The 25,665-nt window shown below is 52.3% G+C and overlaps 3 protein-coding genes, 1 long non-coding RNA gene and 1 pseudogene across 8 annotated transcripts; 2 read left to right on the forward strand and 3 right to left on the reverse strand.

The window, feature by feature from the left end:
* Positions 1-50: 50 nt before the first annotated feature.
* On the forward strand, positions 51-5,803 carry LOC118142893 (uncharacterized). The gene is made up of 3 exons (XR_004726762.3): positions 51-403; positions 3,036-3,187; positions 5,489-5,803. It is a non-coding gene; the product is annotated as an uncharacterized LOC118142893 (long non-coding RNA).
* On the reverse strand, positions 1,481-8,400 carry DCTN3 (dynactin subunit 3). 3 transcript variants are annotated; one of them, XM_002743035.6, is made up of 7 exons: positions 8,274-8,400; positions 6,611-6,695; positions 5,830-5,916; positions 3,978-4,061; positions 2,647-2,705; positions 1,978-2,037; positions 1,481-1,810 (listed from the first exon to the last, which is right to left on the reverse strand). In XM_002743035.6, the coding sequence occupies exons 1-7, from the start codon at positions 8,367-8,369 to the stop codon at positions 1,721-1,723; spliced, it is 561 nt and encodes a 186-aa protein (XP_002743081.1). In that variant the 5' UTR covers positions 8,370-8,400; the 3' UTR covers positions 1,481-1,720. The 3 variants fall into 3 exon arrangements, with proteins under 3 accessions (XP_002743081.1, XP_008996852.1, XP_008996847.1); XM_008998604.5 differs by lacking the exon at positions 3,978-4,061; XM_008998599.5 differs by lacking the exon at positions 1,978-2,037.
* Positions 8,401-8,966: 566 nt separating this feature from the next.
* Positions 8,967-15,759, reverse strand: ARID3C (AT-rich interaction domain 3C). Its single transcript, XM_035308633.3, has 5 exons — positions 15,358-15,759; positions 13,365-13,437; positions 11,458-11,641; positions 11,017-11,306; positions 8,967-10,452 (listed from the first exon to the last, which is right to left on the reverse strand). The coding sequence occupies exons 1-5, from the start codon at positions 15,670-15,672 to the stop codon at positions 10,214-10,216; spliced, it is 1,101 nt and encodes a 366-aa protein (XP_035164524.3). The 5' UTR covers positions 15,673-15,759; the 3' UTR covers positions 8,967-10,213.
* Positions 15,760-18,675: 2,916 nt separating this feature from the next.
* LOC144582436 (small ribosomal subunit protein eS12 pseudogene) lies at positions 18,676-23,298 on the forward strand (annotated as a pseudogene). Its single transcript, XR_013535058.1, has one exon. The product of XR_013535058.1 is annotated as a small ribosomal subunit protein eS12 pseudogene (transcript).
* Positions 22,924-25,660, reverse strand: SIGMAR1 (sigma non-opioid intracellular receptor 1). Of its 2 annotated transcripts, none has more exons than XM_002743037.6 (4): positions 25,391-25,660; positions 25,064-25,264; positions 24,841-24,933; positions 22,924-24,031 (listed from the first exon to the last, which is right to left on the reverse strand). In XM_002743037.6, exons 1-4 carry the CDS (start codon positions 25,539-25,541, stop codon positions 23,805-23,807), a joined length of 672 nt encoding a protein of 223 aa, XP_002743083.1. In that variant the 5' UTR covers positions 25,542-25,660; the 3' UTR covers positions 22,924-23,804. The 2 variants fall into 2 exon arrangements, with proteins under 2 accessions (XP_002743083.1, XP_008996870.1); XM_008998622.5 differs by lacking the exon at positions 22,924-24,031 and adding an exon at positions 24,461-24,596.
* Between the last annotated feature and the right edge of the window lie 5 nt (positions 25,661-25,665).

The raw sequence follows: 25,665 nt of genomic DNA on the forward strand, positions 1-25,665 counted from the left end.
GGGCCGCGCACGCCCCGAGGGGGCGGGGCCTGAGGGTCCGGCCGCGAGGCGCCTCCGCCGGGAAACGGAACCACCCGCAAGGCCGCTACGGAGCAGTCCCAGTGGGGCTGGGACACTAGCGCAGTCTCCACTGTAACGCCCTGGAGGGAGGCAGGAAGATATCCTGCGGTAGAAAGGAGTAGCCGTCAGAGAAGTCCTGCGTCTGAAGGAGAGGAATCTGGCTCTTAGAAGATGGGGAGGGCTGGCGTTACCTGTTGAGCAAAAGGGGAGCAGTGGGTTTCACAGTGAGTGCGAGCAGGAGCTTCAGTTTGGAGCTCATCTTGAAAGCTCTCATCTTGAGAGCTCTACACCTGCCAGAAAGCCAGACCAGGATGAGTTTAGTTCCCAGGCCGCTGTTGCAGAGGTGAGAGCCTTAATTACCGACTTCTGGGCTTCAGCCTCATCCTGTGGGCGCTGGCGGATTACGGGGGTTTTCCAGCGGCTTGTCGAACCAGATCTTGTGCAGAGAGCCGAGGAGTGGTGGGGAAATCAGGCCGCAGCCCCTGACGACACCTGGCCGCGGAGTCTGGGGGCTGAGAGGGCAGGGGTGCCTACGGAGCCTAGTATGGTGTCTGGCGTATGATCGGCGCTCAAATATTTGTTAAATGATTTGTTAAACTAACGAACCAGAGAAAAAGTAGTAGGAATGGAAAAAAAAGATTAGGTCGGGAGATACTAGTAGGTAGGTTCAGTCTCGAGTTGGCAACTGTTTGGACGGAGAAGTAGGGAATTCCGATCCAGGATGTCTCCCGGGTTTTAGACCAGTTTGCACACGCAGAATTTGAGGTGCCGGTGAGGTCGTGCAGGCGGGGCAGTCAGCGGGCCATTGGAAAAAGGGTCTGGAGCCAGAGCACTCCGTGAATCCACAAGGGGGCAGCAAACATTTGGTGGAGTGCGGGGCCAATCTGTTTCTCAACGTGCTTGCCCCAGCACCCCTACTTCCCAACTTCCCCTCCCCAGGACCAAAGCTTCCTGCATCCAAACCTCTTAGGCTGCCCTTCTCGGCTGGTGGCACCAGGTAGGCTCCCAAGAGAGAAATTTAAAGGCTCTTCTCTGCTTTTGCACATGCTGCTTCCTTGGTTCTGAAAGTCCCTGCACATCACCTACCAGGTCCCTTCAGTCCCTTTTTCTTTTGTGCCCACCTGATAGGACTGCCCTTTTCCTTTACTGTATACTGCTAGCTAGTGCAGGGCAGGGATTAGGTTAGCCACATCTACTCCCATCATCTGACATTTGGAGGTCTCTTCTTAGTAAACGTGGGTTAAATGGATATATAAAGGAATATCCCATTCACATCATCAAATGAGAGCCTTCATCTTGAGAGTGCTACACCTGCCAGAAAGCCAGACCAGGATGAGTTTACTTCCCAGTCCAGCCATTAGGGCTGACACCTCTGCCCCTCCCCCGACCCCCAACCTAAACCAGGAAGCCAGCACACTCCTCCAGTCATCTCTATGGTTTATTTTCACTGGAATAAGAACACTGATGGGGGAGAGGGTGGGCGTTGCAAATTTGAAATTTCAGGTAACCTGACCTCTAACTTTAGAGCCCCACCTGAGTACAGAGAGGTGGGCCTCAGATCCAATAAATACAAAGCGTCCATTGCCTTGTAACAAAGGTGGGTTGGCATAGGGCCCTGGAGCCTGACTGCCCAGGCCCACCCTGGGATGGGGAGCAGCTGTCACTCCTCTGCTGGCTTCACTTGCTTGGTGGCCTCTAGCTGGCAAAGTAGTTCATCCCACTGCACGAATTGCTTGGAGAGAAGCATTGTCTGGTTGTAGGTCAAGGAGAGAATAGGCGTCTGAGTGAGGAAGTGCATGGAAAGTGGGGAGAAGGCAAATACAGGTGGGTGGGATGGGATGAGAGAGAGCTAGCGGTGGGACAGAAGGACAGGGCTTGGGGACAACACCCAAGGTCCTAGTTGAGCAGAAAGGATACAGTCTTATTGTATTCCTCCAGGAGAGCCTTGGACTCCTCAGTGATCTCCACACACTGGTCCTGTAGGGCCAAAGTGTAGCATAGGAAGGAGCTGGGTAAAGCCCTTATCTTACAATACACTTCCTGCCTCATCAAGGACTCCCACTCCCCATAGAGCCTAAAAAAGATGATGCTGAATCCCAAAGCCAAAGGAACAAATGGCTATGGGAGAACTTTCAGGCTCCAGGATGGGTGCCCTAACAGCAGTTCAAAGACTGATCGAAAAGGGAGTGGCCATACATTAAGTAAACATTCCCCCTAGTGTATGTCTCCTCTTCTTGTGCCCTTATTTTTGAACTCTCTTTGAACTTTACACTAGGGCCTGGGAATAGTGAAAAAAGAGCTCCTCCACTCATAGTCAAGGACATACCATCCCCAGGAATTCTTGGGTACCTCCCAGCCTCAACCTTATGGTGTCTCAATAAAGCCCTGCTCTGGGAGGCAGGTTTGGACATGAACCTAGGCAAGTCCCTTTACTTCACTGGGACATATGGAAGATAAAGGATAAACCCCAAAGTTTCCTCTGAGCGTACATCAGAAGGGCCTGAACTTGCTTCCCCAGGTGGCAAGAGTGGGGACAAGGGGCTGTGCCACCTCTATCTTCCCTTCTAGTCCTCTACCCTCCCATACCTGCTGCTGAATGTGGATCTGGGCCAAGTGCTGCAGGCGAGCGGCATGCTCAGGAACAGCTGTAAAACAACGAATACTGCTGGATGATGCTTGTGCCCTCCCCTGGGACTGCTCAATAGTCTATTAGGTCTTTGGCAGGATTAGAGTATTGAGTGGAGAAGCTAAACAAACGCCAGACTTCATCGACCACTGCAGCTGGAGGTGGCGGTGGGGCTCCCTGCCCACTCCAGTCTTACTCCAGGACCCATAGGGGAGGGGAAGATACATGTCCCGAGGAGAAGAAAAAACCTTGGGGTTCCCAGTGTTGTCCCCTACCCCACCCCAGTGCTATAAGCAGGAACAGGTAAAGAGAGCTTTGGCTATCATGGGAATTGTCCTTTTGCTTTCAGCCCAGCGGGGCCAGGTCTGCCTAGCCTAGGAAATAGGAAGCCTGAAGATGGATGCCAGGTCCCTAAGCTGGAATCCAACACCCTGAGGCTCAGCTACCATGCTGGGCTCAAAGCTTAAGGCTGTCAGATACTCAGTGGGCAGCTGATCAGAGGTAAGGAGGGGGAGCTGGGAAAAATACCTCCAGAGACAGACAAGATGGATATCTGGATTCAATTAAAGCCACTGTCTGCTTGTCAAAGTCCAGGCCCAGGGACTGCTCTCAGCAGTGCAGCACAGAAAGAACTCACATACATTCATGCACCTGGCAGAGACTCTGATAGTAAAATCTGGGTTCTGCAGCACCTTGAAAGAGAGATGCTTGGGGGTGGGTAGAAGGCAGAAGGACTCCCCAAAGTTGGGGACTGCTAGAGCTTAGGCTAGTGTTCTCAGGCCCCAATTGCCTAAAGTCCTAAAACTGGGCTCTCTACTCTGGTAATTTTAATCCAGTGGATGTGGCAAGTACCCCCAGGGTAAGAATAAAGATAAGGAACTAGCCAGGCACAGTAGCTCACGCCTGTAATCCCAGTACTCTGGGAGGCCGAGGTGGGTGGATCACATGGGGCCAGCAGTTCAATACCAGCCTGGCCAACATGGTGAAACTCCATCTCTAAAAATAGCTGGGTGTAGTGGCACACACCTGTAATCCTAGCTACTTGGGAGGCTGAGGTGGGAAGTTCATTTGAACCAGGAGGCAGAGGTTGTGGTGAGCCAAGATTGTGCCACTGCACTCCAGCCTGGGTGACAGATTGAGACTGTCTCAAAAAAAAAAAAAAAAAAAAAAAGAAAGAGATAAGGAACAGACCCAATCTGAATCCACACAACCTGAAACACAAGAAAGTCTTGCCCATCCATCCACCCACCTTCCCAACCACAGTAGTGATGCTGCAGCCCCGGAGAGATACCTTTGATGTGAGCACTGTCCAGCATGGGCACCAAGGCGTTCACCTGCTCCAGGAGCGAAACCTGGGAGAGGATAAACTGCTCCTCTAAAGCAAAAATGGACAAGACAGTTGCAGTGAAGCAAATCTGGGCATTGCTACTCAGCCCATGTAAGGGCCTGAGGACCTGGCAAGGGAGATAGCTAGGTCCTAGAGCTTTCTGCAGTGACTCTGCCTGCTGCCCTCCTCTCTAGATGCACATTTTCATTCTGCCCCCAACTTTCCTGGATGCCTCAGGTCTGACCCATTTGAGCCTAAGGAGCCTCTCAATTACTCCAAATCCCACCTTTCTCCAAGGTTTAACTTCAAGGCCTCTTCTTCTAGTCTCCTATCAACAAACTCAGGGAATACCTCCTAGGCTACAGGATACAAAGTACTTCAGACTTGGATCCCCACACCCAGAGGTCCCTGGGAAGATCTAAAAAAGGAGATATGTGGCAGACTACACCAGGCAGGTTCTGCTCAGTGGCTCTCAGAGCATAGAGAATTATATGCCGAAGGAGAGCTGGGACAGTAATGGGAGAGTCCAGTGAGAAAAGCAGGATCTGGGGTAGGCCCTGTATGCACAGGGGGTTTCAATGCACTGAAATCCATAGAGTGGGAAAGGTATTCAAGAGGGAGACTGTTATGTGCAAATGCTTAGAGGCAGGAATACTTGTCAATTAGTAGAGGAGAAAGAATTCAGTTAGCTGAACTGGAGCAGGGAGAACACAGGAAACAGAGTTAGATGGGAGGGTAGACCCGGCAGAGGAAGGCTTTGAATGGCAGACTATGGAATTAGGACTTTATCCTAGCAAGGCAGGAGATTCCAAAGTAGGCAAAGTAACATGTTGGAAACATGTTTTTGTGACAATGAGACTGAACCACATGCAGGAAGGGAAAGATTAGTGTTAAGAGTATGATTTAGGAGACTGTGCAACCGTTCGTGTGGCACTGGATGTATAGTTCCTGAGGCAGTGCCACAGGGAGACATGGAGAGGCTGGACTCAAGAGTCAGTGCAGTAGAAGATCTGTACTTGGTGCTTAAGCCATGACAATTGATCAAGAGCCTTTTGGGAACTCTGACAGCCCTCTTAGCAGGAGCTGCCCAATCTTATCCAGTCCTCAATGCTGCATTGCACTGATCAGTCTTTTGGGAGACTAATCTCACATTTGGGTTAAAAGCTCAGGTCCCTGAAGCAGGAGGGACTCTGTCTCCCCTAGCATGGGCTGTGCTCATGAGGGCAGGGACTTTCTGGTTAACCACTGTATGCTTCCTCACCTAGGATAGAACCTGGATCAGAGTAGATGATCATTCATTATACATCTTTTGGATGAATAATGAAGCTCAGAAAATCCTAGCTTATAGAGTGGCTGACTGATAGCAGACATTGCTAAGGCAATAGTTCCTACCTAGAACTCTGAAATTGCAGCACTTTCTCACATGAAAGAAAGATGTTGAAATTCATGCCAATATTCTCTCTTTTCTTTCACAGCAATGCTCTCTGCCCCTACCCTTTCCTAGAAGCTCATCTGTCTAGTGAGCAAAAGTGAGGAAGGTTCTGAAGGAAAATCCAAGAGGCAGGCTAGTGATAGAACATTGGACTAGCTCCCACTGTGGCTGACACCATGGCCTGCAGCTGTTCCAGAGGCATACTGTACTCAATGTCTACTAGAGGATCCGTAGGATTCTCAACACAAAACCAGGCCACAATTCCAGAAAGCAGCATCCAGGGGTTGTATCCATCAGAAGACTGGATGGGGAGGCCATCTCTGTGCTTAACCTACCCAATGACCCACATCCTCAGATGCAGGTACACATGTAGCCCAGCATTACCTGCTAAGATGAATTGCAGCTTAGAGGCATCAGGTATGGCAATGCGGTCGATGTACTCAGGATCCAGGTACTTGATCATATCTTCAACTAGAAAAGTAGCGAGGTGGAAAATGGAATAGGGTTGGGGAGTAGAGCTGTCTTATGTAGGATGTTTGTCAGGTGGTCAGCCTTGAGGAGAGCCTTCAATGAAGAGCTGATACCCAACAGTGCCACATGAGAAGGGCTCCACCAGGCTCCCTATCCCCACTTCTCTATCTCCCCACTCTCTTCTCTTGAGGTCTCTTCTGACCTCAAGCTTCAGAGCTGAAAACACAATTGCCACCAACACTCTGGGCCCTCAGCATTCTCACTGACCTATCCTCACCAAGGCCTCTTTTCTCCTAGATGCCACCAAGACAAGTCAGAGCTTTGTCTAATTTCTAGTTACTAAGCAGGTTACTAGCTCTGACATAACCAGGCTCTCAGTGTCTAATTTGTTTCCTGCCTCTTAACCTTGCCTGGGAAATCCCAAACCCTGTTTACCCTCCTTCAGCAAGAGAAGCTTTCAGGCAGAGCACTTATTTCATAACTAAGGACACAGTCATGGGCTTGAGGTTTATCCACAAGGTAGAAAAGCACACCTCAATTTACCAATTAAATTGGGTGCAGGTAAGTGTCCCCGTAATCTTTCTATCCCCAAAGGGCTTTTCCAGTGACCTATTGAACTGAAGGGGCAGGGCCAGGTCCCAGGAAGCCTAGGGATGGGATGTTGGGCAGGTAGGCATATCATGGAAGCACTTACTCTTTTTGTACAGAATCTTCACCCTTTCCCTCTTGCTGGCAATGTTCCCCAAAGCCACCTGCACCTTGACCAGGCTGTCAGCCACCTGTAAGGGAAGTGGCAGTTAATTGCAAGATATACTACCTGGCTCAAGGCTTGGAAGAGGTAAAGAACCCTTTTTCTCCCAGATTCTCTAGGTTGGCTTCCCTTCTCTAATACTAAAGGAAATGCAGCCCCACCTTCTAGGAATCCTTAAAGTGGAGAGAGAGAGTCATGTACTCCTTGGGGAGATTCAAATATGGGGGAGATAATGAACTATTTTAGAGTTTTTGGAATATATTGTATACACAATATATTTTCTAGTTCCTAAGCCCTGGGTTTGGGCATGAGAAATGCAAGCATTCTCATTCAAGCCTTCATGACCTCTAGACTGGCTGGCCTACATCTAGTCCTATCCCCTCCAAAATAACTTTAGTGTGGGAGATGTAAGAGTCCAAGACAATTGGGATCCCAATGATGGTGAAATCACTGAATTAGGGAATACAGAAGAAAACTGGGTTAGGGGAGAGGAGGAGTACAGTTAAGAACCTATGAATTGAATGTGAGGTGCCTATTGGATATCCAAGTGGAAAAGAATCCAGTAAACAACTGGACATACAAGTCTTGTTCTCAGAACAGAAATCTGCACCAGAGATATACATTTGAGACACATTGACATGCAAATAGTAATTGACACTATGAAGGCGAGTGAGCCTACCTAAAGTTTAGGGGTAGAATGTAAGGAATCCCAGTATTAAAGGGTAAAATGGAGGACACTAAGGAAGTGACTGCACTCACCCAGTCTTTAGGGCAGAGGGTGAGGAATGCGAGTAGGGAGGCAAATAATTCTGAGAAGCAGCAGTGAGAGGTAGAAGGTAAACCAGGAGGGTGAGCATCAAAGATCCCAAAGGAAGAGAATGTTGGGAAGTTAGTTCTGAAATGGGAGCAGTCTGCTACTGGCAACTAATTCCTCCTTTCGTGTACAAACAGACATCATTATCTTGGATGCACTTAGCTCCAGGATATGCCTGACACGTCATCAGAAGTTCTTCAGTAAAAGGTCTTCCCACAGTGGAAATGGGAGGAGAGGGCACCTGAGCTTCGTAGTTGTCAAAATTCCACCACTAGTATAAAGTAGTGCTAGTCCACATCTGAATACCTAGTACTCATTCCTTCCTAATCCTGGCTCTTTCAGACCTCACCTCTCATCCTTTGGACCTTTCCTTATGCACCTCTGCTCTGTCTCCTCAGGGGTCCCATGGACCTCTTCCTGCACAATTCATTTGGCAATTAATTACGCAGGGCTCCATGACGGGCCTTCCTATCATGGACTTCAGCTCTTATTGAAACTCATTAGTCAGCTTCTCGAGTGTGCCAGGTCTCCCCTACTAGCCCGCGAGGGCAAGGGCGGAACGGAGTCTTAGTCAGAGTAGGTACTGAGCCCACTCTCAGGCTTAACCACTTGCAGAGCCCCCTATGAGAATGGACCCCCGAGGGTCCAATCGGCTCTGGGAGGTCCCTGACCTTTGTTATTTCAAAGGCTGGGCTGTGGAGAACAGGACTGGAGCGGTTGCATCCCGAAGGCCACGACAGTGGACCGCTATTGCTCTGCTCCGGAAACGGACCATCGGACCAGACTACTCACCTTCCGCGAGCCGCGCGCCCCGCCGGGTCCGTACACCCAGCGCTCCAGCTCTTCCACTCGGGCTTGTAGTCGCTGCACGTCAGTCAGAGCCGCCATCTCTACTACAGACTCACCGCAGCCGGGAAACAGCCAGAGGGCGGGACGTCCGTCCAAATAGGAAGGCTAGCCAATTCGAGTGCACGAGTGGCTCTTTACGCAGGAAGTGACGCGATGATTCATGCCTTCAGTGCCGGAAGTTGCTGCTTGGAGCTGTCAAAAGCTGATTCTTGGCAACTGCTCTGTCCCAACCCTCCCCTGGCTTCCAACGCCTGGTTGTCAAGACAACCGTTGCTTTTCGGGTGCCAAAGATCTTTCCCCACGCTATTCCCTTAGTTTGCACGTGTAAATACACTTACTTTTCCAGGACAGGTCCATTCCCATGGATAACATCATTAGGAGGCTCTGTGAGTTACCATAAACTTTTGGAGTCTTCTAAGGTTCAACTGATTAAATGACTTGCCCAAGGCCACCCCGTACTATAGTGACAAATTGGGACTTGAACTCAGGCTGTCTGATTCAAGAGACGGAGCTCTTCTATTCTCATGGAACTTTGCTATTCTGCCTTCCCCTCTGAACGCCCCTGGCCCAAGGCAGACTATGTACCATGTAATTCCTCCCCACCTCCCATACCCAAACAAGAAAGGAGGCATCAGAGAGGGAGGGATCGCAGCTTTATTGTCTAGATGTGACCTGAGGGATGGCTCTTTCACAATACCCCAACCCAAACTTTCACTTGGTTCCTGAAGAGAAGCAGGGCCTACTCAAAGGGGTAGGGTCCTAGAGATGACATTGACAGAGGGGACACATGAGGAGATGATGGGGGTTACTGGCAGAAGAACCCTTTGGTAGATGCTGCTGGAATTGGCCAGGGAGGAAGTGCCCTCCCTTTACAATGAGGTAGGCGTAACATCAAAAGAAACTTTGGTTTTAAGTCCACATGGCATGGGAGGTGTGTTTCCCTTCCAGGGCTGGGTCCCAGAGTGGGCAGCCTGAAAGAATCAAAGCAGGGGGTCTCCTCCCCTCTCAGCAATGGGGCTTGGACTCTTAGTTTCAAGTTGGACCTCTCAGGGCAAGGTGCTGGAAGGGGGCCCTGTGGAGGGTGGGGGTGCAGGGTTGGTTGGACCCTGGGAAGCTGGCACAGGCTGGCGGCGGGCAAAGAGGACACCTGGCAAAGGGGTGAGAAGATGGTAGAGGGCAAAAACAAGCAGGAGGGAGTAGGGTGTGGAAACAGAAGAGGGGAACAGAAGTAAGTGTTCTGGTTACTCGAACACTACTACACACGTACCCCTGCCACAAACCATTGAGGACAAGTTCCTTGGGTCAGTGAAAGACTCCATTGCTAATGTAGATACCCTCAAACAGGTAAACAAGGAATATTTACGCTGATACATAGACCCATGATAAGGCAGACATCCCCTGGTACCCATGCCAGAGAGTTCATGCCTTGGATCCCATGCCATGTGGACACCCACTTTAACCCATGCCAGTCTAGCAATCCCCTGAATCCTATGTTACCCATGCAAGTTTAGATATCCCTGAACCTCATGCTAGTAGAGGAAGTCTGAAATCCCCATGCCAGCCTAAATGCCCCCAACCCCATGCCACTGTAGACAGCCTGCAGTACCCATACCAGTGTAGACCACCCCGTTGATCTCTAGGGCCATGTTGATACTGCTGATGCCACTGCCTGCCAGATTAAGAGGCCCATCCAGCCGCTCTTCTGTCCAGGAGGGGGCAGAGGAATCACATTTTGGAGAATCAGACTTCAGACTTACTGATAGAATTTCCCTCCTTCATCCCTATAGTCAGCCCCCATTCCACTTCAAACCCACCCCTATACTCACACAGTTGTCTATAGAGGAATCTGTCTGCCCCGTCTCTAACACCTGTCAGATGATGGGTTAATCCTCCCTCAGTGTACAGTCCCGAAGCCCTCTCACAACAAGCCCCTCCTCACCCCTCAGGGGAACCTTGCCACGGGGCAGGAAGCTGGGGGGCATGCCAGATCGAGGTGGGTCCATGGGCCCCATCAGCACAGCTCTTTTCTCTGGGGGCTCCTCTGATGCCAGCTTCTCCTGTGTTTGTCCCAATGCCAGGCCCACAGGCAGTGCCAGGCGAGGGGCTGGAATTCCACTGTCCTCTAGAAGAACATATTATTCAGCTCCCCTGGTCAAACCAACCCATCTCTGCATTTGCTTCTCCCCCAGGCCTGGGATCAAAAGAGGTACACTCAAGCTCATGCACCAATCTCTCATCATTTGATCTATCTTCCCACCTAGAGCTTCAGCCTGGACGCTGAAGCGTTTCTCTAGAGCCCAAAGGACCAATGCACATGTCTAGAGAATTTGGGAGATTGTTTTTAGCTGTTGGTTATTGCATAATTCAGATCACAAGAGGCACAAACTATATCCAAATAGAAGCACTGGGTGGACAGGTACGGGCTGGAGATGCTGTGATTAAAGGACCTTTTCCTGAACTTCAGCCCCCGCACCCCAGTAACCCATAGCCCAGAGTTCTCATTTGACCCCAAACCTCAGGACCCCTAAACCTCAGTGACCCCCAAACCTCAGAGGCACGTCAGACCTTACTGCTCCCATACCTCAATGCCTCCCAGACCTGGGTCCCCACACTGAAATGGTTCCCATATCTCAGCGCCCACCTAAACCTCAAAGACCCCTAAACCTCCACCGTTCTCCCCTCGCACCTTTCTTAATAGGGCATTGACTCAACTGAGCGCAGGCGTGCGCTGGCAGGCCGGAGGCGGAACCCTGGACAGGGCCGGGGCTGGACGCGGTCGCCGGAGGGGCGGGGCCAGGACCCATGGCTGGACCCTGAGCGCCCTGAGGGGGCAGCCCTGCCAAGCCGAAGAGAGGGGTAGCGGTGTAAGCATGGCGACGGCCCTCGCGCCGATTGCTGTCTATGGCGGCCTGGAGCTCCCCTGGGGAGCTGAGCGCTCGAGTCTCGCACTCGTACGGGTACAGGTACTTCATGTACCTAGGGGCGGACAGCGGTCGGTGAGTGTGTGGGAGGCTGGGCCCAGCTGGTCAAGTCCCACACCCGGACTCCCGCCCGGGACCCTCCCCGCCCCGCCTTAGGCCGACCCTGCGCCCCCTTCCCTTCCTTCCGCTCGCGCCATGGGCCTCACTGGGTGCGTAGAGTGAAGGCGGCCGAGGTGATGGTGGTGGGTAGGCTGAGGCCGCGCGTGACCTCCCGCCACACTTTGCGGTTGATGACTTCCACCAGGCCGCCCTTGGCGGTCACCAGGCGAAACAGAGCGTACAAGTCCAGCACCTGCTTCGCCATGATGGGCACGCGGTTCACTGGCGTCCCTGGTGGGGAGTGGGCTGCCGTCAGGACACTGAGACTAAGACCCTGCCTGCGGCATCCCCGGGGACTGATACAGGGCGGGGGCGGCGGGAAAGAGGGAGACTCGGGGGAATGGGATTACAGGCGGAGCCCACAGAGCTCCAGGGCCTTTTTTTTAGCAGGAAGGACAGGAGGCTAGACCAGGAGTGGGCGAAGTTCTGTAAAAGGCCAAATGGCTAAGTGATCTCTGTCACAACTACTCAACGCTGTCATTGTAGCCCGAAGGCGGCCATGGAGAATACCTAAAGGAATGGGCGCAGCTGTGTTCCAATAATATATTCTGAAATTCGAATTTCACCAGTCTGGCAGTGTTATTTGTCTTTTGATTTTGTCCCCCAACTATCTAAACAAGTAAAAACCATTCTTATATTGCAGGCAGCTGGGTTTGGCGTGCAAACTTTAGTTTGCTGTTCCCTGGGGTAGATGGTAGGAAGGACTTCCGGACAATGCTGAAGAGCCAGCCGCCCCTAAGCAGCAGCCCCCGGGTAGCTGCCCAAGGCTGGCGGATGACGGGCGAGAGAAGAATCAGCTCCCGCCTCGGCCCGCCGACTCCGCAGCCCGCGCCGCCCCCGCCGTCCAGTCCTGACAAAGGGGCCTGTCTGCGCTGAGCGATGGGCCCCAGTTAATTCCTTACCGATCCCGTCCCCTTTCCGCCGCGCCTTTGGACCCGAACAATTAGCTGCGGCCTGATTAATGGGGGAAAATTATCGGCCCCGCGGGACCCTCTCCCCCTGCAGCTGGAGCGGTGGGAGGCAGGGACCGAAGGGAGGCAGAGCTAGTGGGGAGGGGCGGGCAGGCAATGCTGGGATCGGTTCACACCCGCTACCCCAGTAGAGAGGAGGCCTTGAGGAAGGGCCAGAGAGGGGACACTGGAACTAGAATGGGCCTCCCTGGGAAGCAAAAGGACTTAGGGCCCGACTGAGGGTCCCTGGGAAGGAAGGGACCCGAAAGGGGTGCTGGGGCTGGGGTGAGGGCGGGGGGGCGGGAAGTGGGCCAGCAGATGCACTAAAAGAAGTCGGGGGGGGGGGGTGGCGGGCAGTGCAGCCAGTTAATTAGCGGCTTATCAGGCTGCGCTCCGAGTGAGTTAATTAGCTTTGTAGAGAGAGATAATGAGTCAGTGTTTGGTCCCATGAATCTGGGGAGAAGCTGAAGTGATGGACTGCCGCCCACCCTGATGTCCTCCTGGACCCTTCTTGCCTTCTCCAGCTCTGACATTCCTGGAAATGAATTTCTCTCCTCCTCCACAAGCTCAACTCATATAGTCCCAGCCCACCCCTTGGGAAGTCCTTCCTTCAGTCTAATCCTTGTCATTCCTGCTGGAGAGCACACGAGGTGTCCCCTGCCTGAATCAAGGGAAAACAAGAAAGACATGGCTGGAGGAAAGACCCTGGACAGAGAACCAAGGCACTCTCAGCCCTCCAGTTCTGGCTCCCACCCCAGGCCAACCTCCCATCAGTTCCTCCTCCCACCCTCCCAATTGATCCCACTCTCATTAACCTGCCTGTGGGCTGGCCACTAATTAATCCTGGGTGGAGGAGGGGGGCAGGGTCAGAGGTTAAAGACGCTCTTGAGGGCAAAGGACAGGTGCTGCCAAGCTCAGGCCTCTGCAGGGAGAACCCAACTGGGTTTCCTCAAACCTGGTATGGGGGCAATTCCAGGGCCCTTCCCTTACATCATGCCACTCACCCCTCTTTTGCATGAAGCTAAACAGGTCATCCAGAAATTCCTTCCTCTTGGGGTCTGCATCGAGCTCATACAGCTGGGGAAGGATTGAGGTCATTCTACAGCTCTGTTGATCCCCCCTCCCTCCCTGGACCCCAATTCAGGTTGTACCCTGAACAAGGGCCCCTAGCTGAAGGAGTCAGTAGGATCTCAATGAGGACTCCCTGGCATTAGCATTAGGCTCTCTTCCCCCTAAGGGCAGGTAGAGGTGCCTTTTTCTAGTACACACAGAAACTGGCACTGGTAGTGGTGCCCTGGGCAGTTCAAACCACCCATCTTGGGAGTAAGGGAAGAGAGGAACAGGATGGAGCTTGGAGGCTCAGCCTGCCCTCTGGGGCTCAGTTTCCCCCCACACTCATGGGACATTTACAGCCCCAGGAAGGAAGCTAGGCTGAGGTTGTATTCCATACTGAGGAAACAAACATATATCTGATGCTCTGATTCATTCATTTAAGAACTTCATGTTGTTCCCATCCCTGTATGCCAGGGCTGGGGGTGGGTGAAGGGCAGAGATTCTTCTAACACACCCCTCAGGCAGGGTGATGCTCAGAAGCTCCTAGGTTGACACCCAGGGCCCCTCAGCTCATCTTCTGGTCTGACCACCTTTCAGAGGCAGTTACCCTACCTACTACAGAAGCTGCTATAGAGGCAATGGCCCTGTACCACCTAGGACCTGTGCGGTCAGAGTTTGAAGGATCCACAGGCCATCTCAATTCCTCCCAGTCATCTGGAGTCCCACCTCCTGTGTCAGCTACCAAATACCAGCCAAGGGAACCATCCCTAGAGTCATTGACACAGAGTAACAGTCCTTCAGTAACACCTATAGATAATATTCCATCACTCCATCCCCATAAGAATCCTCAGAGTAAAAAACAAACAAAATACCCATGAGTAATAAATCCCAGATCTGCCTTTAGAGCCACGTTCCCACAAAAACTGAGCCCTAAGTCCTAGATGGATACTCACATATAATACATACACTCTTCAAGTAGTAACTCCTAGAATTATACCTAGGAGAAACAGTGTCTAGTGCCCCATCTCCAGAACAGAGCCCTGAGTAACACTCTGTTTTATGCTAATGCCGGAGTACTAGTCACAGATTAATGCTTTTGGAATATACTCAGACCAACAGCCTACAAGTTAACATCACCAGAATAGCACACCTGGGATCACAGCCCTGTGTAACACCTTCATAGTGACAGCCTTGAGTAGTGTCCTTAGAATGACATCCAGAGGGTTCTCCAGGGAGAAGGAACCTCAGATTAAGGCCCTGTAAGTGATGTCTTGTCATTCTGAGTTGCAGAGGAGCCCTTTAGTCATACTGCAGCTGAGTGACCATCACGGGCTGCGAACAATTGTCCATGGAACTCAGGCCCAGGAGAAGGTTTGCATGTGGCCGGGGTAAGGCGGATGTAACAGGAAAGAGAGGAGAGGTGTGTCAGCCTGCCAAGGCAGTGACAACCTCCATTCTGTTTCCAAAGACAGAGGAAGCAACTGGGAACTCCCACTGGTCACTGGAATGTGACCTTGTGACTTGATGTGTGAGAAGATGGGTAGGGTGGTGCTAGCATTGGCATTGCCAGCCCCCAGACTGCCCTCCCTCAAAGGTTCCTACACCTGGCTGGGCATGGTGGCTCATGCCTGTAATCTCAGCACTTTGGGAAGCTGAGGTGGGAGGATCACTTGCGCTCAGGAGTTCAAGACCAGCCTGGGCAACACAAGGAGACCCTGTCTTTACAAAAGAAAAATTTAAAACTTAGCCAGGCATCTGTCTTTCCTTCCTGTCACTATCCTCCAGTTTTCCCTCTGTGTTTCTCTAGGTATCTGTGTCTCTGTGTCTGTTTTCATCTTGCAGAGGGTGGTGCTGTGGGTGGGTGGGCTGCTAATCACCTGGCTCTGCTTTTGCCAGAAGAGGGAGATAGGGGAGAGGGCTTGACATCGAGGGGGTCTGTCCTACCTGCTTGAATTGTTCCTCGTAGGTCCACTCATGAGGATGGAGTCCAGGGGGCTGACTAGAAAGTGAGCTGGGTCCCTGGGCCCCTGGACGGCTCTCCTCAGCTGCCTCCTCCTCTGCTCCGGCTTCCTCTCCCTCCTCATCTTCTTCAGCATCTTCCTCTTCCTCAGCCGCAGCCTCCCCCAAAGCCCCCTCAGGGGCCTGTAGGGTCCGATGGTCAGGCAGGGGAGGCTGGGGTGGCAGCAGCGGGCGTGGAGGTGCCAATGGCCCCACCCCCTGGGCCAGCCGAGCTGCCTGCTGCCTCTGCAGGGCTTCCATGACAGCTTCCAGGCGCAGTCCCCCGGCTGAGGGGGACCCTGGTACCAGGCGGGACCCCGAGGAAAGGGCCGCCTGTTGGGGAGGGAATTATGGATGCTGGGCCCTGCTGGCCCTATAGCCCCCAACACAAGGGGAGGTGGTCTAGATTCAGGGAAGTGCAGGGGTCACAAGGAAAGAGGCAGAAATATAGCTTTCCTAGAGGTGAACAGAAACAGGACCAGACACAGGGAATCAGAAATGGCCATTGACTGAGGACTGGGAGACTGAGCAGATCAGAGAGGGTGACAGGGACCAAGAGATATCGGAAATGTCGGAGGGAGGGAGAGAGAAAGAAAAGGAGAAGGGGAGGTGTCTGACAGAGACAATGACAGGGAGATGTGGAAATAGAGATGGAACAGGGTGACAAGGAGAGACAAGTGGGGTGACACCGAGACTTGAGAGGGACCAAGATGGAGAGAGGCAGAGATATCAGGCAGAGACAGGGTAGAGAGACAGAGATGGAGAGAGATTGGATACTGGGCAGAGAGATAGGGAGGGTAAGAGAGATAGAGGAGCAAGAGATAAATATAAAAGATCTAAGTGACGGGTAGCTCAGAGACGGACAGAGACAGAGAGACAGAGGCGGAGATAGACAAATAGTGAGACAGGGGTTGAGAGATAGGGAAAGAGCAAGATAGCAGGTAACAGAAGAGATTAGAAAGAGACAGTGAAATAGAGAGGGGCCGACAGAGACAGGGACGGCAAAAACAGCGGGAGAGAGGGGCAGAGGACAGGGACCGAGGAGTCGCGGGAATGGAGGGCGGTGGGGACGTGCACTGGACCGGACGGGCAGGAGGCGGCGGAGCCGCGACGCCGGGTTTCCTCGTTCCGGGCGCCCCGCGGCCGCACTCACCTGCCTGGGGTGGCCCGCTGCCCCCGGCGTATCCACGGCGCTGCCTCTGCTCCGTCCGCCTTCCTGGCGGCCCTGGCCTCGGCTGGGTCCCCGCGGTGCGCTCCCACCGCCCTGCGCTCCTCTGGCCGCGGTGCGCTCACTCGCCGCGCTGCTTGCGGCGACCGCGGGGGCGGGACCCGAGAGGGGCAGGGCGGGCGGGGCGCTTGGGGAGCGGCCCCTGTGGGTTCCGCCGCTCTCAGCCCCCCAACAGGTGTTTCCCACTTTCCTCCAGCCAGCTTCGGGGGACAGGGGGCGCTGGAGAGCTGCGGGGGAGTCGTGAGAGTGTGAGGGCTTCACCGCCGCGGGACTCGGGACCCCCGCCCAGTCTCAAAGTCGTGCCTCCGACACCCACATTTAGCACTGGGCTTCCACACACAAACAGCCACGTCCACACACCAACACACCTTGTTACAAGTTCAGGCGCACAGCTGCCCAGTCTCACACGTTCGATGACACAGTCACCACAGTGTCAATGGCCTGGGCAGGCTGTGATCAGGAGGGGAAACCCTCTGCAGGATGCTGGGTGGAGTGTGGAGGGTCTGGTCAGAATAGAAGCTTCTCACCTTGGGGTGACCAGTCCTGCCCTGCCTACGCGCTGTCCCCAACTGCAGGCATGCCGCAGTTTGCACACATGTGTGCACATGATTGTGGACCCACACCTGTGTATTCACACACACTCAAGAGGTCTTTAAGCTGACTGCACACCTGCAGCAGGGTACACACACCCACGACATGGAGGTACACAGCCATACACAGTTTTTGTCTCTTTTGACGTTCTATTATGGAAATTTTCTTTTTCTTTCTTTCTTTCTTCCTTTTTTTTTTTTTTTTTTGGCAGAGTCTTACTTGGTCATCCAGGCTGGAGTGCAGTGGCGTGATTTGGGCTCACTGCAACCTTGGCTTCCCAGGTTCAAATGATTCTCCTGCCTCAGCCTCATGAATAGCTGGGATTAGCTGGGATTACAGGCACCCACCAGCAGGCTGGGCTAATTTTTGTCTTTTTAGTAGAGACAGGGTTTCACCATTTGGCCAGACTGTCTCAGACTCCTGACCTCAAGTGATCCATCCACCTCGGCCACCCAAAGTGTTGGGATAACAGGAGTGAGCTACCACACCCAGCCTCTAGTATGAAAATTTTCAAACATAGATGAATGAATAGTATAATGAAACAATAGTACTCATCATAGGCTTGTTTCAACAGTGACTGGCACTTCACCCACCTTCACACACATTCTCCACCCATGTGTACCTGACTCCCACATCTGTATCTCCAGACCCCCTCAGCCCACTGTTTTGGGCCCTCCCCCTAACTATTCCAAGATGCTGAAATGCTGTTCCTTATTTGGGGGTCCTGAGTAGCAGGCCTCTTAGAATTTCTGCTCTGAGCAGCCTGGACCCCATTCCCCTTGGGCATCCTAATACTTCCTGTTTCTTCCTGTGCCCAAGGGGACCACCTACCAAATGTGAGGGCCACCATGATGTGATGTTAAGTGTGTAAGTGAACAGCAGGTGTCTGTAGGGGTGACATCTGGCATAGGTATGAAACTGTGGCACCAGAGACTGTCTCCTGACCTCACACACAGAGGGCAGGAATCCAGACACCTTTTTCTCCTTCCTCCTCCTTTTTACTCTCCCAATCAGTCCACTTCTCTCAGCCTCAGCTTGCTCTGGCTCAGACCACCAGCTCTTCTGACCAGGATCCCATGGTGGGTGCCTCCTCCCTGCTGTCTCTGCCTCCAGCCGCCACCCCTTCTGTACCCTTCTGTGCCCAGCTTTTACTGCAGCACTAAGTCCTGGTTCTCTACCGCCCATTCCTGGCCACACTGAGGCTCAACCCCATTCATATCTTCAGCTCCCCCAGTGTCCTCCACCTCAGATTTCAGACCTCTGGGCCCATCAGAACCCTCAGCACCCAGAAGCTCCAGTGATCCAATCACCATCAGTACTGATGCCTCCTCCCCCATAGCTTTGTTTGGTGTATCCTGGGGCAAAGCCAAGCCTCTGCCTCTGCCACCCCCTCTCTGATGCTGGGAGGGGAGAATCTGAATGCGCCAGGCAGACGGACATGCCCTGAAAGTCTAGTGGAACTCTGGAGAGCAGAGGATAGTGATCCCAGAACCCGTGCACCCTGCTTGCTCCTTTTCCCCCCACCACAGCTTCTCCTGGCTGTTCAGAGGTGCCTGGACAAAGGTAGGTGGTGAGAGTGTCTTCCTGGAAAGGTAGGAAGTAGCTTGGGGATATTCCAATTCTGAGTGTTTGGAGATCACTTTGTAGGGTTGGGGTTGAGGGGCAACGGGCTGGGCAGTCACTCACCAGTCCCCCAGATTAATCAAGCAGTTAATCCTCTTGGGGTCTGGGCCAGGAGGGCTACAACTGGGAAGGGCTGAGGGGAAGAAATACTCCTAACTGGGACCTGGTTTATCTCTCTTCATCTGTGAGAAGGAAAGGCTGCCTCTCACACCCACAGTCCGGTCCTATACCTCACAGAGACAGAGACAGACCTAGACCTTCAGAGACTAGGTCTTCATTCATCCAACACATATTTATTATCTATTTTTTTTTTTTTTTGCCAAGCACTGGTGGACACAGGAGCCAATAAAACAAACTCCCTATTATAATGGTACAGTTCTAAGTGGGGGCAATATACAGTGTGCCAGATGGTGATAGGTACCATACAGAAAAATGTAGCTGGGTTGGGGGGAACAGAAAGGGAAGTATTAGTTACCTATTGCTGTGTAACAAATCACTCCATAATTTAGCAGCTTAAAACAACAAACATTTATTTTCTCACAATTCTGTAGGTCTGGATGGTTCTCTTATGGTGTTGTAGTGAAAAGGTTGGCCAGGGCTGCAGTCATCTGAAGACCTGACTGGGACTGGAGGATCTACTTCCAAGATTGCTTGCTTGCATGGCTATTGGCAGGGGGCCTGTTTCCCTGCAATGTTGGCCTCTCTATAGGATTGCTTGTTTGTCCTCACAACATGGCAGTTGGTTTCCCCAAGAATGATCCAAGAAAGAGAGACTCTTTAGGTAGCAATGCTTTTTATGGCCTAGTCCGAGAAGTCACACACTCTTATTTCTGTCACGTTATTTGTTAAAGTACATAAGTCTAGCCCACTCAAAGGAGAGGAGGAGGAATTTAGGCTTTACCTCTTGAGAGACAGAGCATCAAAAATTTTGTGATGGCATTTAAAATTACCATGCAAGAGATACTATTCTGTAAGTGTCGAAAACTCAGTGAACAGGAATTGAAGGAGGGAGAAACTCCGTATTATAATGGTACAGTTCTATAATGGTACAGCTATGGTTACATGGGTACCTAGGGAAGAGCACTGCAGTCAGAATAGCAGGTGCAACTACCCCGGGGCAGAAGTTTGCTTGATGTGTTGGAAAAAAAGCAAGGAGGCCACTAGGTTGGAATGGGGCACTGAAAGGGTCAGTGGTTGGAATGTCTGGTCAGAGGAAATGGGCCTTGGAGTAGGCCCTTGTAAGGAGTGAAAGGATAGAATGAGATGTAAAGTCACTGGATATGTCTCAGCAGAGAGTGAAAGTCTGACTGGCTGCTGTGTGGAGAACCCTCCACACAGGATGCATACATGAGGATCAGTTAAGTGGCCATTGCAATAGTCTAGGCAACGGATGATGGTGTCTTAAACTAGGGTGGGGGCAGTGGAGGTGAGAAGACATGGTTAGAGTCTGAATATATTCTGCAGATAAAAAGAGTATTTGATGATGGATTGGATGTAGGATGTGAGAGAATGAGACATGTCCACAATGTCTCTGGACAGCTGGATAAATGGAGGTGCCCTTAATTCAGACAGTGAAGGCTATGGGGTGCTGGTGGTGTGTGGTTGGGAGAATTCGGTTTGCTTTGGATATCTCAAGTCTGAGCTACCTATTAGACAACCAAGTGGAGATGTTGAGTAGAGATGAAGGCAGTAAGATTTCCATCTCTGGTGCTCAGGGAAGAGATTTAGGCTGAGACAAAAATTTAGAAGTCAATATATATAAATGGTAAAGTCACAGAATCACCTGGGAAGGGGTGTAAATAGAGAACAGGTTTGAGGACTAAGCCCAAGGAAATCAGAGAATGAGAAGATAAGAAACCGGCAGCTGGGCGCAGTGGCTCATGCCTGTAATCCCAGCACTTTGGAAAACCAAGTTTGGCCAACACAGTAAAACTGTCTCTACAAAAAAAAAAAAAAAAAGGGGGGGGGGGAAGAATCCAATAAAGCAGTAAAGGAGGCAATTAAGGAAGAGTAGTGTCCCAGAAGTTGAGTGCCTTCAGAGTGATTACCTGTGTAAAATGAAAGTTGAGAACTAAGGCGGAGGCTTGGATGTGTTCAAGATTCAGCTTCACCTATAACCCATAACTCACTGCCATGGCTGAGGAAGGCATTGCCGCTGGAAGTGTAATTGACATTAATATTGCTTTACAAGAGATGCTGAAGACTGCCCTCATCCACGATAGCCTAGCATGTGGAATTTGCGAAGCTGCCAAAGCCTCAGACAAGTGCCAAGCCTCTCTTTGTGCACTTGCATCCAACTGTCATGAGCCTACGTATGTCAGGTTGGTGGAGGCCCTTCGTGCTGAATACCAAATCAACTTAATTAAGGTTGATGAGAAGAAACTCGGGGAATGAGTCAGCCTCTGTAAAATTGACAGAGAGGGGAAGCCCCATAAAGTGGTTGGTTGCGGTGGTGTAGCAGTGAAGGACTATGGCAAGGAGTCTCAGGCCAAGGATGTCATAGAAGAGTACTTCAAATGCAAGAAATGAAAAAAATCAATCTTTGGCGCGCACGTGCGCGCGCACACACACACACACACACACACACTAAGTTGAGAACTATGACATGACCAATGGATTTAGCAGCAGAGATTGGGAAGGTCCTGGGAACCTAGTCCTTTGTGGAAGTTTGTGGGGAATGACAGGGCAAGCTGGGGCATCCCTGACAGATGTGGGCTATGACCCTAGAGGCAGAGGTGGGTTACAGAGTGGAAGGAATCCCCCAAGGAGGTATGGCTTTGCAAACTGGGGTCAATGGTGAGGTGCCAGCCAGGGCCTACCAAGCCTGACATGGTGGTAGGGTTAAGAGTCAGTGGTAATGAGGGTGAAGAGTCAGGGGTAGTGGCGGTGAAGGGTTGGGGTCAGGATGGCCAACTTACCTGGACTCTACAGTCACAAATTGACTTTTGATGGTTTCCAAATGCAGTTATACATATAGTCTTTTGGATTTGTGTTCAAAGAATGTTAAAATATGTAACTTTTATGACCATGTTTCTTCCATTTTCAATACACCAAGAATCCTGAGAAGCAGGGGTGATCTATGCCTTACGCTCAGAACAGGGCCAGGACGAGGGTAAGGCACTGTTGGTGTGTAGGGTGCAGAAGTTAAGAAGGCAAGAACAGGGTCTTTGGGAGTGAGTGCACTTTAGGCACCTCTCTTGCCTTACCCTAGTCCTGGCCGTACCTACCTCATACTACCAGGTAGTGTGCCTGTCTTTCACTCTGGGAGGCCCTACATTAGTGGGGGGTCCTGCGGAAGGCAGACCACAGACTGAAGGAACTCCTTTATTTGGTGGGGGCAGACACTACTCTGGGAGTCCAGAAATAGCCAACTGAGAACTAGGCCTCTTTTAGCTAAAAAGTGGGTGCACACTGCCACCCCATGGCCATCCAGGGGAGAATTGTTAGGACTGTTCTCAGAACTGCACTGGCAGAGGTAAGGCCAAGACATACTCCAGATCATCCTGCCCTGAGTTTCTCAAATTGTGGCATTCACAACTGTTAGAGGGGATCTTATTGAAAATGCTAATCTCTGGCAATGGAGCTCAGTAGTCTGAGCTACTGACTCTAAGAGTGTCCTAGGTGATTCTAAGGCACATTCAAGTATATAGTTCCTACTAGTCAAAAGCCACCATCTTGTCAGGCACAGTGGCTTGTTCCTGCTATCCCAGCTACTCCTGATGCTGAGGGAGGATCACTTGAGGCCAGGAGTTGGAGCCCAGCTGGGGCAATATAGCAAGACCCTGTCTCTAAACAAAATTTAAAAAGCTAACCCGGTGGCATTTGCCTATAGTCCCAGCTGCTCATAAGGCTAAGGCAGGAAGATTGCTTGGGACCAGGAGTTCAAGGGAGCTGTGAGCTATGATCACGTCACTGTGCCACTGCACTCCAGCCTGGGAAACAGAGGAGACCCCATCTCTAAAAAAAGAAAAAAAAAGCAGCTACCATGAATCACACAGCAAGGGAGATATCTTCCAGAGGTCCCCAGGAGTCAGAGGCTTTTTCCGGCTGCTCAGACACAGAAAAAGATGAAACAGATCGACAAATCTTTATTAACAGAAACAGACAGATGGATCGAGAATGCAACAGGGGCTGTGTGTGTATTTATGTGCATGTGTGTGTTTGTGTGTGTAAAAGGCCTTCTCCAGGCCAGGAAGGGCCCCTTGGAATTAGGCCCACCTGTCTAGATCCTCTCCTCAGTGGTGGGTCCTGGGCTGAAACCAGTTTCCCCATCACACCTCCAAAGAAGGAATGGGGGTCTTTCTGGGATGGAAGACTCTGACTTCAAGCATTCTTCACATTACTCTGGTTCCCCAGCTGACTTTGTTGCTGAGGGGGCTGGGGACAAGCCACAGGGGCACTTGCATAGCAGGGGAGTAGAAAGGGGATAAGGCATATGGTGAGGACAGGGGAGAAGGGGAAGGGTATCATAGCTGCAGGTGAAAGGGGCCTCCAAAGGGCAGCTCCTCTTCCCCCTCAAATTGCTGCTGGATTGAGGAGTCAGAGTGAGACAGTATAATACCCTCTCCCAACCTTAACTCCAGAACCCGTTTGGTGGGGAGGGGGTAGGAAGCTGTGGAGCTCTGGAAAGGCCTGAGTTAGTGAGTCAAGCTTGTGATGTGTGTTTGAACACAACTGGCTCCCTTGGTATACCAGGGGCTCCCTCTCTGGATGGGTGTGAGTGCATGGTCCTACTGTACGCACAGGTCTCAGTGTCTATATGTGTCTCATTTGTTCCCATGGGTCTCTGTTTTTGGATACATAAGCATGGATATCCCTGCTTATACAGCAGGAACTCAGGATCTGCATGGTGTGAGTATGTCCCTGTCTGTAAACATGGGCTCCAGCAAGTGGATATATGCGGGCCTGCCCGCTCCTGTCCATCCACAGGTCTTCCTTCAGGCCTGGCTGGTCAAGGGTCCTGGCCGAAGAGGTAGGTGGTGAGCTCAAGCCGGAGGCCCCGGGCATAGGAGCGAAGAGTATAGAAGAGGGTGAGGAAGTCCTGGGTGCTGAAGACAGTGTCAGCCAGGGCAAAGGCCAGGGTGGATGGGATGACACCCCGGCCGTACTCCACCATCCATGTGTTTGGCCCCCACTCCACAGCCGTGGCTTCACCAGGCCCATGTACTACCGTCTCTCCTGGGGGACAGGGAGCACCCGAGTGAGGAGCCTAGCTCTGCCCTTCCCTTTCATGGCTGCTGTTTCCCTGGCCCATGGGCTATCTAGGGGTGGGGAATGGAGAGGGAGCTTCAGAAAAACAAAAAGCCCTACCTCACTGGGCTGGCCGAAACGGCCACTCCTACATGTTCTGTGACATCACCTGGCCTGTGTCCTCTCTTGGGGGAAGCCATGGAGGGCTACCTTGCCTGGCCATGGACCCATTGTATGCAAGTCTGCATTCCCAAGCCTCACTCAAATCAAGCAGAAATTAAGCCAAACCTAGTCTGGGCTGTAGCTAGGGAAGGGGTAGTTCCAGGACTTGTGAGGCTTTATCTGAAAAGTGTTGCTGTTCAACCACCATGCCCGCGATGCATACACCTGACATCAAACATACTGGGAAGTCCAGTGCGCTACTTCTTAATTGTTTTACTATTAAAAAACAGAAAAGATAACTGTTTGTCTTGTCTTTGGGGTATTGAAAGCATTTCTGATTACCCACTGTCTCCCCAGCAGTTGCTGGAATATTGGCTGGGTAAAATTGTGCCTGGGCAGACAAAAATCAGACATGATTAGCAGGAAGTTATGTTTTGTTTCCTTTTGACAGAGGAAAGCACAAGTCTTTCCTCAGCTCTGCCCCAACCAATCACCTGTGGCTTATGGGAGGGTGGAGGAAGGGAACCATAAGGAGGGCCCCCCCAACAGACTCCTTTTCCATGCCATGCTCCCCGCAATCGTGGGCACCCCCCGCGTGAAGGGAACCACTTCTCTGACAGAGCCTCCTTACCCACCTGGGTAGAAAACCTCACTTTTGGTAGTGCCCTCTCTCCACTGGTGGAAGGTGCCAGAGATGATGGTATCCGAGATCTCAGCCCAGTAGCGCCCTGAGTGACAATCACATGGACACTATCAGAGTATTCGCGCCATCGCAACGGCCCAGCCAAACATCAGAAAGGAGGGCATGGGCCCCTTTACAACCCCAGCCTCCCAGGCCAGACCACCGCTAGCACTGACCCGAGTGGCCGCGGGAGCCCAGGGCGGTGCCGAAGAGCAGCACATACTCGGACAGCGAGGCGTGCAGAAGGCACATGGCGCCCATCCAGCCGCCTGCATTCACGAACACCCACTGCAGCTCCTCGTCGGGCAGCACATGGCCTGGGTGCAGCCGTCGCAGCTCCACGATCAACCGAGAGAAGGCTAGCTCGTGGTCCAGCCCTGGCGGAGGGAGAGGGGCGGTGGAGTCAGGGCCGGCACCGGTCCTCGGCCCAGTAATGGTACCTTCGGAACCCTGGTCTCGGCTCCCGGACCGGCCGCTCCCCTCCCCGCTCTCTGCCCGCTCACCAGCGTATTGCCGCGCCAGCTGCGCGATCTCTTCGCGCTGGAAGACGAAGCTCTGAGTACCAAGCCAGAGCCAGACGACCTGGGTCAGCACCGCTGCGACAGCCAGGAGCAGCGCGGCCCGCGCCCACAGCCGGCCCGCGGCCCACTGCATCCCGGCGGGCGGCCTGGCACGGCGCAGCGAAGGATGGAGCCGAGGCCTGAGGCTTTGCGCTCACCGCCTCGGAGCCTGCCGGCTGCCCACGACGCGCTCCCCCGCCACCGCTGTCGTACAGCTC

The sequence above is a fragment of the Callithrix jacchus genome, chromosome 1 (genome assembly GCF_049354715.1).
Source record: "Callithrix jacchus isolate 240 chromosome 1, calJac240_pri, whole genome shotgun sequence".
NCBI lineage: Eukaryota > Metazoa > Chordata > Mammalia > Primates > Cebidae > Callithrix > Callithrix jacchus.